The sequence below is a fragment of the Protopterus annectens genome, chromosome 1.part0, assembly GCF_019279795.1.
Source record: "Protopterus annectens isolate FY-2018-M chromosome 1.part0, PAN1.0, whole genome shotgun sequence".
NCBI lineage: Eukaryota > Metazoa > Chordata > Ceratodontiformes > Protopteridae > Protopterus > Protopterus annectens.
Genome location: NC_056725.1, coordinates 290,020,003 through 290,032,502, shown reverse-complemented (window position 1 = coordinate 290,032,502; position 12,500 = coordinate 290,020,003). Strand labels below are relative to the sequence as shown.

The following is a 12,500-nucleotide window of genomic DNA, read 5'->3' as shown; positions in this document are numbered from 1 at the left end:
AAATTTAATAGTAGACTTAAAGCGCGGTCAATAACATTACACTTTTCGTCAGTTAAAAGTAACCGACTTCTTCAGAAGCTAAAAAACACACACAGAACCGTAGGTTTAAAATCAAACCACTTAAATACTGTCACATGCTTTTAAAATCTTGATCTGTTTGTAATTTAGGTTAATCCACCTAGTGGTGGTTGTCATAGTAACCTAACAAACAGTGACCTGTGAAAGCAAGCACAATACAATAGCACTGAATGGCTGTTCATGTTGCATATACCCTTCTATGCCGACATTAAGTACTAAACATTCAAATTAAGTGGGTGACTCGCCCCTGTGTAGAGACCAGATGCAATTGAGTGTAATACTCTATCATTTAAAAAGTTGTTTTAAAAGTTTTTTTTAAAAAATTTATTAAATTCTTAAAGAACCAAGGATAAATCAAGTGTGTATATACAGAAAATCCCTATAAGGATGTTAACAACCCACCTATGAGACCACTGGTGGACGGGAGGAAAAGCATCACTTATACGTGCAGTAAACTTCTAGACAGTATACTACAAGGATATGTCAGAAAAGAAAAACAAATTACTAAAGATTCATGGTCCTTCTTGGAGGCAATCAATTTAGTTGACTTCTATCCTGAGAGCCTACTTGTAACAATCGATGTTAAGGACTTGTATTCATCAATTCCTCATGACATAGCCATGGATTGGGTAGGGGCAATGTTAAACTTGCTGAAGGCACCCAGTGAGGAAATACAGCTGGCATGTGAATTGATGGATACGGTACTTTCCTATAACTACCTAATGTTTGACGGGGTACTGTACCATCAAAAAATAGGTGTGGCCATGGGCTCGCCAAGTGGAGGAAGTATAGCAAACCTGGTTATGGCTTACTGGGAGAGAAACAACATTTTAACAGTGGAAGATGTTACCTTGAAATTAAAGTTCTATACCAGATTTCTGGACGATATATTTATAATACATCAAGGATCAGAACTTGAAATCAACAGCTTGATGTCAATTTCTAACAACTCCACTGAGTTTCTCTCCTTTACGTTCAAATATAATAAAAACAGGATTGACTATCTGGACATTCAGAGTAAAGATTACGAGAATCATACGTGGGTATCTAAAATTCACCGTAAAGAAACCTACTCCAACTCTATGCTTCATTACTCCAGTTGCCACCCTAGGCACCAAAAGAGATCTGTGGTCAAGGGGCAACTTGTTAGAGTGGCTCGTATGTCCAGTAAAGAAAAAGACTTCCTAGAGGAATGCCAGACTTTGACCCAGTTTTTTCTCAAGCGGGGATACCCACCCACGCTCTTAAGTGAGATTACGGAAGAGGTCAAGCGTAAAAGAAGTTTGAACATATACATCCCTTTGCTGAACAATGACCACAATAGTAATATTGGACCTGCACTGGTCGACACTACTATTTTTGGCAATTCAGATTTTTCTTGTGGTTTTTGTTGCACGTTCAATATCGACTCCCATAGGATTAACAATATAATATTGAAAAATTGGGAGTTTGACAAACGATAAAGATTTCCATAGTGTAGTACCCAGTAGGCCCAAAATAATATACAGACTGGGACCAAACCTAAAAGAACTTTTAGAAGGTACTAAACAACCGTACACGACCAAACTTGGGATGTTTAAATGCCAAATGTGTAAATATTGCCATTGCATTGAGGAAGGTGTTAACTTTGTAATAGGTGACCAAAAATTCAAATCCTATTCTAGGTTTGACTGCAACAGTAAGTTAGTTGTATATCTCGCTAAATGTTCGTGCTGCCCAGCTTTCTATATCGGGAAAACCGATAGAAAACTAAGGGAGAGGATATACGAACACCTATACAGTATTAAAACTGCGAGAACGACTAATGCTCTGGCCAGACATGTACTGGATAACGCTGGCCACCATTTCAAATTTAGGGTCATTGACCAACAGATCAGGGACATTAGAGGAGGGTATGACTCTCTTAAATTAGAGAGGAAAGAACTCCTCTGGCAATTAAGGACTAATGCCAACCAGAAACCGGGCATTAATGAAATGACATCTATCACTTGCATCCTTAAACTTAAGAACCTGGAAAGGTGAAATGAGTCGAATAAACTCCAGTGGACAATACCAAACTGATTCCAACCATTTAAAATTTAACCTTAAACTCAGAATATAAAGGTGGGTACAGTTTTTTACACAACAATAGTGAGACACCCCCTGGGTTTAGGGCTAAAGTGGTAGTGAAGTAATAAAAGGGTAACCGACTGACCACTTGCTCCTCCCACCCACTTTTTGTCCCTGGGGGTATGGTTACACTACTATTATAACCTTATTGCATTAACAACAAAAAACTTTAATATATATTTTTTTGGATGGCCAGGTCAGCCGTAAATTGACCTGCTTAAATAGACCATCACAATGTTTGTACCACCTCGGTGCCATTCGCACCTACTCCTACTGGAGTATGATGAGGCTTCATTTATAAGTATTGAGGCACTTTGACAATGGTGGCAACACTATAGCCCACTTCCTAATACAACTTTTAATATAACTTTTAATATAACTTTCCACACAACCTTCAATACTACTTTTAATATAACTTCCAACAAACCTTCATACAACTGTGATTGGCTTTACCACGGGATACTGCCTTCACTCAAAATGTTTAATTAAGTGTTACTCTTCCACACAAATTTACAACAATGCTGTTTCCTGTATGACCCAACACATTGCTTGCCCAACCGACTTTCCTGAAGGGTGCGGTTGTAAAGGCTAGTTTTTCTACACAGAGGCATGGTTACAGTGGCACTCTGGGTTTATTGTTAACCCCGCACCCTTGCAAGGTTCAACAGGATCGCGATGTGGGGCGACCCGCACGTCAACATACGTTATAAGCAACCGTGGACTATTAGTGAAACACTTTGAACATTTGGAAACTCTCGAAGTGTTAGAGTGCATACCTTTGAGGTTCCTTTGAAAAGTTCCATTGTACTATAACAAGTACTGATTTCACCTCGCACTGCTGCTTACCATTTCTCCGTTTTGGGGGGATTTTCTGTATATACACACTTGATTTATCCTTGGTTATTTAAGAATTTTTTAATAAATTTTTTTTAAAAAAACTTTTAAAACAACTTTTTAAATGATAGTATTATACTCAATTGCATCTGGTCTCTACACAGGGGCGAGTCACCCACTTAATTTGAATGTTTAGTACTTAATGTCGGCATAGAAGGGTATATGCAACATGAACAGCCATTCAGTGCTGTTGTATTGTGCTTGCTTTCGCAGGTCACTGTTTGTTAGGTTACTATGACAACCACCACTAGGTGGATTAACCTAAATTACAAACAGATCAAGATTTTAAAAGCATGTGACAGTATTTAAGTGGTTTGATTTTAAACCTACTGTTCTGTGTGTGTTTTTTAGCTTCTGAAGAAGTTGGTTACTTTTAACTGACGAAAAGTGTAATGTTATTGACCGCGCTTTAAGTCTACTATTAAATTTGTCTTTTCAGTGAAGAAGGGTCCTGGTACCGTTTTTATGTCTGTACGTATCACATCATCATTAAATTAATTGAAAATACGATTACAGTATACAAGGCTTTCATTTACTCACCTCTTCTGGAGTTTTATTCCTCCGTTCTAACTTCATCCTCTTTTCCATCTCCATTTTCAGATACTACAAAAGGAAAGTTGAAAACAAAGAAAAATATTTGCAGTCTGTCACAATCCTACTACTTTTGGCCTGCTTTCACTTCAGTGGCTACTAATGGAGGCTGCAATCTGTTAACTGAGCATAAGCCAGCCACGTCACCTGACTTTCGCCTTCCTGCCTTCTAGCCCAAAAGCAACCCGCAACTGGTTAAAATTTCCTGCAACCAACTTTTGAAAGCAGCCCAATTGGGCATGAAAACTGCGAAACTGGCAACACAGGGAGTGAGGATTTACTCTCTTATGGCTGTTATACAATCTGAGATGTGCAAACATATAACTAGCTGGGATGTGGTGTAGCCCCTCCCCCCTGCAAAAATTTTTTTGTATTTCTTTTTTGTGCGTGCGGTTACTGTTTTATTTTTGGCTGCTTCGGTTTTGACACTTGCAGTTTCAATTAACTGTCACAGTTTTGTATATATGTGTACACCAAGAGAGACATACAAAGCAATATAAGACAATATAGGTTTAGTAAGGTAAACATTCAATTTAATAACAAAGGTTTCGGAATAGATTTTGGTAATATATATGTATTTGCTGGTTTTGACTTGAAATGATGCTTTTGGTCTGTCTCTCAATTACTAAACAAATGTTTAGTCTCTTGTGATTTATGTTTGCTTCTAATTTTGCATTGTTTTATCTTGTCTAGAAAGTGGCGGAAGAAAGCTGAATGAAAATAAAGCTCTGACATCTAAAAAGGCTAGGTAAGTTTGTTTCTGTATTTGACAAATGCATAGTGATGTCTACTTTCTTGCTTTTTGTGGTCCTACTTCTGCACCATTTTGTGACATTTGCTTTCTTTGTGCAAACTCTGCTAGTCTGTTCCATTTTTTTCCAGTCTGCCCCCCCTCCCCAGTGGTTATAATGTTAGAAATTAACATTTTTCTCTCCACTTTTCGTATTTCCACCCCTATTTGGTATGGTCCCCAATTTCTTAAGAAGTTTCCTTTCTGTTGCTCTGTTTTCTTTTATTGCTGTGGATTCTTTGCCACTTCACATTTTTCTTTACTATACTCCATATTTTTATTGCCAATCTTCTCTGGTGCCCACACTCTTTTTGTGCACTATTTATTTTTTGAAAAGTTAGTATTGAATAGCAAAGTTTTTGCAATTACAATGTTTTACAGGAATTAAGTTGTCAAGTGCAAGCATTGTTTGACTGAGTGCAAGTGTTTTCTCTAGTGTTTTCCTGTAACTTGAGCAAAGGCCCTAGTCCTGTCCTCCACATTCCCAAATTATCTGTAGTTCTTTAGCAGTCTTGAATTGCTTCCATGCAAGTTTCCAAAATGTCATTTTGAGAAGAACACTGTGACTGACAGTCTCAGGTTCCCTGGTTCGATTCTTGGCTGGGTTGCCTTCTCTGCAGAGTCTGCATGTCCTGCATGTGTATATGGAAGGATGGACTACATAAGTGGTTGATCATTCCATTTGTTGCTAATTTGTTGAACTCACTCAGTTTGAGTATAGGTTATAGCAGTATCAGTGGCTCGACAGGCAACACGGTGTCCTTTTGTCCCAGTGTCCGTGGATCAGCAGGCAGCACACTTTTGTGCCTTTAAGACCAGACAGCTGTGGGTTCTATTCCCATTCCAGATGAATGGATTGTTGACATTGTAGTGCAGCATAAGAAGGGGTGCTGCATTCTTGACTGTGTGCCATCCTTCAGATAAGACTATGAGCAAAGGAAGCATCTGCTTTCTTTGTTGTTGGTTTTAAAAGATCTCATAGCATCTGTCAAAGTGCAAGTTCCCTGATACCTTGCCAAATTTCCCCTTAGTAAAAATGCCACCTTGGGTCTCCTTGAAAAGAGGCCACTATCCTACTGGGACTAACATGGTCAACAAATAAGTAGAAAAATGTGCTTTGCTAGCCACTCCTCATTTAATGTTTAATTGAGGAAGGGATCTAATCCAACAAGACCCTTTCCAGCTGTGAAGTGGACCTTGGGACATCAAGCAGAGGTGCTGAGTAAACTGGGAGAAGGTGTGTATCAGTAGTCTTGGTAAAATGCGAAAAATATATACTTCAACCACAAAGCACTATTCGTGGTTCAGCGTTGTGTATTAAGTTTGTAGTAATAAGCATGCAAGGGCGTCTTTGCAAGCCAGTGTATGGTATTGTGCACAGATCACACTAGAAATTGCATGAAGTAATATAGCACAGTAAATGTTTAGTCATAAAGTTCAATTTGGATCAAATTGTAATTCTTAACATGATGCTCATAATCAGAATTACTGTAGTTTAGCTTAAGTTAAACCACGGTAAACAATTTTGCTGTTGCAGTGGTGTGCCTGGCACAACGTAAGAGAAGTACTTTGGATACCATCTTTTCTTAACTAATCCACTTATGAATGGCTGCTTTAATAATTTTTTAATTGACTAAGGTGTCTGGTTAAATGTGTTTAAAATATCCACACTCCCACATGCAGACAATTTGCATTATAAGTCTGTCTCCCTTTTTTTTTTTTTTTTTTTTTTTTTTTTTTGTAGCATTTCTCAAAGTAAAATATCTGCATCATCCCATGCATACATTAATTTATTAATTTGTCCACCTATTTATGAGATCTCCTGACATTCATCCATACATACTCACACCAACAGCCAGTTCGATATAGAGGCATTTTTTTAAATATTTTAGTCAAAAAAACATGTATTTGCATACCTACACGCACAGTGATTTACTCTGTGTAACTACCCACCCATGTACATGAAGTATGTTCATTTCAAGCTCTGGGCCTCCTAAACGACCTTGTGTGAGTTTGGCCAGAGTGAGAGAGTAATTTATGCACACTCTTATTAAGCCATTTATCCACTGCAAGGAGAGCACATATCAATCTCCTCATCAAGGGTTCTCTTTCTGTGAGATTTTCCAAAATGTGCCAGTATTTAAGTGGGAAAACGCTTGAGATATCTCTGTCCTTCAGAAAATACTACGAAATATTACAACTGAAATTCCCGGAACCTCCACCCGTCCCCCCATGTGCTGTCAACATTGGAGGATAGGTTTGTCAAAGCCTGTGGGTTTCTGGTTAGCCAGCCATGTGCACCTTAGAAAGCAGATAAAATGTACAAAGTTCTTCAGTCTTTCAAATGTTTATACACTCATCCTATACCTAAACCAGCATCTGCAGCTCTAGTTAATAACAATTGCTGCCAAACATTTTGTTAATTTTAATCCTCCTCTTCCTGACAAGGATAGCAAAACCATTGATATGTTGGGGGGAGGGGGTGACTCAGTTTAGTATGTGTCCATAGCCCTGGAAGAACTATTTTGACAGGGGTTGCCTTGCTGTATTAAGAATTTCCCATATGATGTGAAAAAATAAGGTTTTAAATTCTCCTTTGAATAGAGATTTAGATTTTGGGCCCCACTGTGGCAGATATTCTTAAAATGTGATAAGCTGATGCAGGGAATTTCTCAGATTTTTCTGCCCTCTTCCTCCAAATTTCTAAGGGATTCCGTGCTCCTATTCCTGTTTTGACAAGAAACAAAATAAACAGATTTGGAAGAATGATGGTAAACTGGCATTTAAAAACAATGGCAAGGAAGTTCCAAAAAGAAAGTAGGGACCCTGTCCAGAACCAAAGACAGTCAAATAAGGCAGACTGACTGTATTTGTTTCCCCTTACCCCCTTCAGAAAGTCTGTATCTCCAATTCTCTGTTTGGTAATGAATTGTTTTCAGACTAGTGGTTTCTGAGACTGGGTTACATGTAGCAGTGGGAAGAAGTTCCTCTCTCTCATAGAATTAATCTGCTTCCACCAGATCAACCCCTTCTAATTTTTATTATATTTATCACTGCTGCAATAGCCTTAGCTGTATGGGTTATGTCTGGTCAATGATGTAACAGCCAGCTTACAAAGCTTTAGGGCACCTTCCCTGTGACCAAACTGTGGGGCAGCTTGAGGTGAGCTGACTAAAAGACAAGTTTGGGCATGAAGCCCTTCAGAGCTTTGTCACCAAAGAGTACACTCCTGTGTGGCTTTCGAGGATCGATCTGCTTGTGCTTTACTTTGTTGGGCAGATATGTTCCTTCCTCTACAGGAAAGATGTTCTAAAACTAGGAGTCTGTGCTTTAATGGACAGTCTCAATACTGTAATATACTTTTTAAATGAAGCACTAATTTGTCTCTGTTTAAAAGTGGTGTAAAGTAACTGAACATTTTTTCTATGGAGAAATTACTTTTGTGGGGACAGGCTTAGTGTTTTAAACTGGTTTTTACTGTGTTTACTGGTAATTGCTTCTGGTCTTCCCCAGGAAAGTGGTACCACTGTCAGCTTGACTATGGAACAGACTTAGCAGTCCCATGTTTGTTCCTTCGTGCAGCCCCAAAAATTAAAAAAAAAAGGGCAAACGTCCTTTACCACCACAGCAGGCTAACAATTTGCCTCAGCCATAGGTGGGCAACTCTGATGTGAGCATTTGTTGTACCTCAGACCACTCGGCATTTACCCCGGACTTGGCTTTTACCTCGAATCCCTCTGGTGTAGCACCTACAGTCACTGTGGACCAGAGTTGGCCACCTCTTCTACAGCTGTTGATGTCCCCTCAGTTGATAAGGGAGAGCTGCTCTTACAACAATCAGAATGCTGTGCCATCCCTGGGAGAAGCTGCTGATGTCAGTAGTAGCATGGCTGGCCCCATTTTTCCTGTCCAAAATAATTTAATTAAATAAATAAACAGCCAAGCATGTATCTACTCTTCCTCAATTTTTTTTTATTCCAGTAGTTTACTTGGTCTGGCTCAGGTTTTAATTCGGGCTTATTATCCTTCTTGTGAAGTAACTTCTGGTAAAAGGAGAGATTTCTGTTTTTATCTGAAAGAGATTCAAGATTATGAATCTGAACGTGAAGTTGCAGGGATAAATACAGTTTTTTTTTTCAACTCAGATTTTTGATTCCTACTTTGAGGAGAGCTCAGTTTCTGATTTTTTTCCCCTGTGGGGGTTTCTCTCTTTCTATGAAACTGTTACTAGAAATTGCCTGTGTTTTCAGTGGGAGAACACGGAAGATGTCCTTCAAGGATGCATCTGCAGTCCTTACAAATGGGTAGTCCTGTCGTCAGGCAGCCCTTCGGTCGGCCGGATTCCAAAGTCTGGGTCTGGCTTCGGCTGGTGTCGCACTTCACCCGACGTCATAGCTGCAGTTTTTCGGGTATAAATGCATCAGCCGACGCCATCTTCCTCAGTCTTTCTTGCCGCGTGGCGCCCGAAGCAGAAGCTGTTCGCAAGTGCCGGTCGGTCAGAACCAGAGATTTCATACCAAATACTACTTCGAAGACTTCTAAAAAGCTAAGTACCCCGTTGGGGACTCTTTCTTGCCTCAGCCGATGTCAGAAAAAGTGAATAACTGTTTAACTTGTGGGAAACAAATACCTCATAAAGATTTCCACTCTTACTGCTTACCTTGTTTAGGCCCAGACCATGACGTAGCAGCTTGTCTAGCCTGTGCTTCTTTTAACCGACGGACGCTTAGACGTTGGTCAGAATTTGCAGAACAGTTTTTCGGCTCTGAATTTGCTTATCATGCCGTCGGACCCTCCGACTTCACAAATTACCAAAAAATGCAGGGAAAAGGACAGACACTCGCGGTCCGCGGTTTCGGCCGAAACCGCGGTAACCACGAGTGTCTCTGTTTCGGCTGAAACCGAGCAAGCGGTTCTTCCCCCGGCCGAAAACATGCCTTCTACCGAGGCCTCTTCTAGCCTGGTGGAATCGGCTTCTGAAATCCAACCTTCTGTTGCGGTTTCTCAGGAATTATCAGACACTATTCCCTTGGATATTTCAACCCCTGCACGTGGAGCTGCTAGGCCTCCTGCAGCCATGTCTATTAAGGCCTTTGCCAGGGCTAAAGCAGCTAAAGCTTCAAAAACGGTGCCTGTTAAACCCCCTTCTCACAGGCCCAGCACCAGTTCCCATATGCTTTCTTTGGCTGAGGATCTCATTTCTTTAATTCGTGGCTCCCAGCCTCATCCAGACAGGGCCTCTCATCCACCTCCAGAGAAGAGGCCTAGAGCAGAGCCCCCTGAACCAGTATCCACAGATGACTCCACCTGAGGAATTTTCCTTTGGGGAAACCTTGCATGCTATGAGGGAACAATTTCAGTGGCAGTGCCAAGATTTCTCAGACTCCAGAAAAAGGCTTAGAACCTTTCTACATTTGCCACAGCATAGGCCTTTAGCTATACCTCCAGTTCTTTCTGTTGTAGATGATGCATTTAATGATGCTTGCACTGCTCCTGATTCATTACCTCTGGCCCCTGCTAAGCCCGATAGGTTCTACAGGGTCCCGGACACTCATCACCATTTATACAAGGCTCCTTTTGCAGATCCAGAGACTATCTCCCAGGGTCCTAAAGCTGTAGCAACTACATCTGCTAAAAACCCCCTCCCCTCTGAAAGGGAATCCAGATCCTTAGAGAGATGGGGTAAAAAAGTTTACACTTCTGCTACTTTGTCAGCTAGAGCTTTGAACTGCCAATTCCATATGATTCAATATCAAGAGTTTATGCTTGATCAGTTAACTAAAAAGCTGTCCTCTGAAGAATCTCTAGATAAAAAATATGTTCAGGAAATGGTACATAACATATACAGCAGGTTAGTAACCATTCTTTAAAATGTGGCTATGATACACTGGAGGCTTCCTTTAGATCAGCCATGACTGGCACAGTTATCCGGAGACATGCATGGTTGAAAGAGCAGGCATTACCAGACCATGTCAAATCTAAGCTTTTGGATGCACCCATGGAAAAGGTCAATTTTATTTGGTTCCCCTGCACAGCAGGTACTAAAGAAGATGGAAGAGAAGGCTAAATCTGTACAAACAGTGAAAGATTTCTTACAGGTTCAACCTCCAAGGTTTAGCAGGAACTGGCCCTCCAAAAATTGGTCCTTTCCAGACTCCTCTAAGAAACAGAGAGGCAGGAATAGGCGTTCAAGAGGCAGAAACCAATCCAGGGGTGCCTACAGGGGACGCCAGTGGCAAGGTAACAACCAGCGAGGCACTGACGCAGCCACCACCACTACAACAGCACAATCACAGTGACTTGGATGTGGCATCGCCTACCAGGGAACAACTGGAAGCACCCTTAGGCGGAAAGCTAACCTTATTTTCAAAGAACTGGCATTGCATCACAAGGGAAAAATGGATTTTGCAAACTATAGACCAAGGTTACAGGTTCCATTTCCATACTCTACCAGGAAAGAGAGGAATGCCAAACCTACCACCTACTCAAAGGGCAGAAGCTCTAAAGCAAATATCTCCATTATTAAGAATGAGAGCTGTGGAAAAGGTACCATCTATGGAGCAAGGAAAGGATTTTACTCCAGACTCTTCCTGGTACCAAGAAAAGAGAACAAATGGAGGCCTATTCTCGACCTGTCCGCTTTAAACACATTCCTCATTGTTCCAAAATTCAAAATGCTGACCCTACAGCAGCTTCTTCCCATGCTGGGCAAGGAGTCTTGGCTGGTAACTCTAGATCTCAAGGAGGCATACCTGCACGTCCCCATACGACCAATTTGCAGAAGATACCTCAGATTTCTTGCAGGATCAGAGCATTATCAATTCTCAGCATTGCCCTTTGGCTTATCTACTGCGCCCAGAGTGTTCACGAAATGCCTGGCATCAGTAATTGCTCATTGCAGACTTCAGGGGATCCAAATTTATCCCTACCTGGACGACTGCCTGATTCAAGCGGACAACAAAAACAAACTAACAGAAGACTTACAAAGAGTCATTTACCTACTGCAAGCCCTGGGATATACAGACAATATAAAAAAGTCAAGGCTGACTCCATCCCAAAGAATAACTTTTCTGGGTGCAGAGCTGGACACATCAAAATAAATGGCATTCCTAACTGCAGAAAAGCAAGAGCAACTACCTCTCTACTTCTTGGCATTAACAAAGCAGAACCATCTAACTGCAAGAAAAGTACTGCAAGCCCTAGGCTTCATGGCATCCTGCATAATTCTGGTCCCTCATGCCAGACTGCATATGAGAAAGCTACAGTGGTACCTAAAGAATTTGTGGTCCCAACACAAGCACAGCCTAGAAACCAAAATTCCAATAATCCCATGCCTGAAACAAGAGTTCCTATGGTGGGCTCAGGCCTGTCAATCAAACAAAGGATTGCCCTTCTGCAACAGTCAACCAAGCCAAACCATCACGACAGATTCCTCAGACCTCGGTTGGGGGGCACACATGCTGGACAAGTGCATACAAGGCTTATGGACTCAAGACCAGCTGCGCCTGCACATAAATCTAAAGGAAATGCTGGCAGTAAAATTGGCAATCCAGTCATTCAGACCATTTCTCCAAGGAGGTCAGTTGATGAGACAGACAACACCACAGTTATGTGGTACATCAACAAACAGGGAGGCACACATTCATATCCTCTATGCCGGCTGGCACTGGACCTATGGGATGTGGCTCTGAGCTACAACATTCTGTTACAAGCAATTTTTGTACCTGGAAAAGAAAACATTCTAGCAGACATTTTAAGCAGAACTACCACAGATGCCAACGAATGGATGCTGCATCCGGACATCTTCAAAGCCATCACAAGAGAATGGGGATTACCACAAATAGACTTATTTGCATCCCCACTCAATCACCAGCTAAAGAAATTCTGCACAAGGACGTACCACCCACTTGCTTGGAAGGTGGACTCACTATCTTTCAGTTGGAAAAACCTGACAGCTTATGCATTCCCACCACTTCCTTTGATGCACAAGGTGCTTTTGAAGATCAAAGAGGAACGTCCAAGGATCATTCTGATAGCT

General features: G+C 41.1%; 1 protein-coding gene across 1 annotated transcript in view; it reads left to right on the top strand.

Moving 5' to 3' along the window:
- The window catches only part of CRIPT (CXXC repeat containing interactor of PDZ3 domain), a 180,251-nt gene that overhangs the window by 25,665 nt on the left and 142,086 nt on the right, over positions 1 to 12,500 (top strand). The window contains exon 3 of the mRNA XM_044059884.1: positions 4,366 to 4,420. Within this exon, the coding sequence (XP_043915819.1) occupies positions 4,366 to 4,420 (55 nt within the window). The remainder of the gene's footprint in view (positions 1 to 4,365; positions 4,421 to 12,500) is intronic.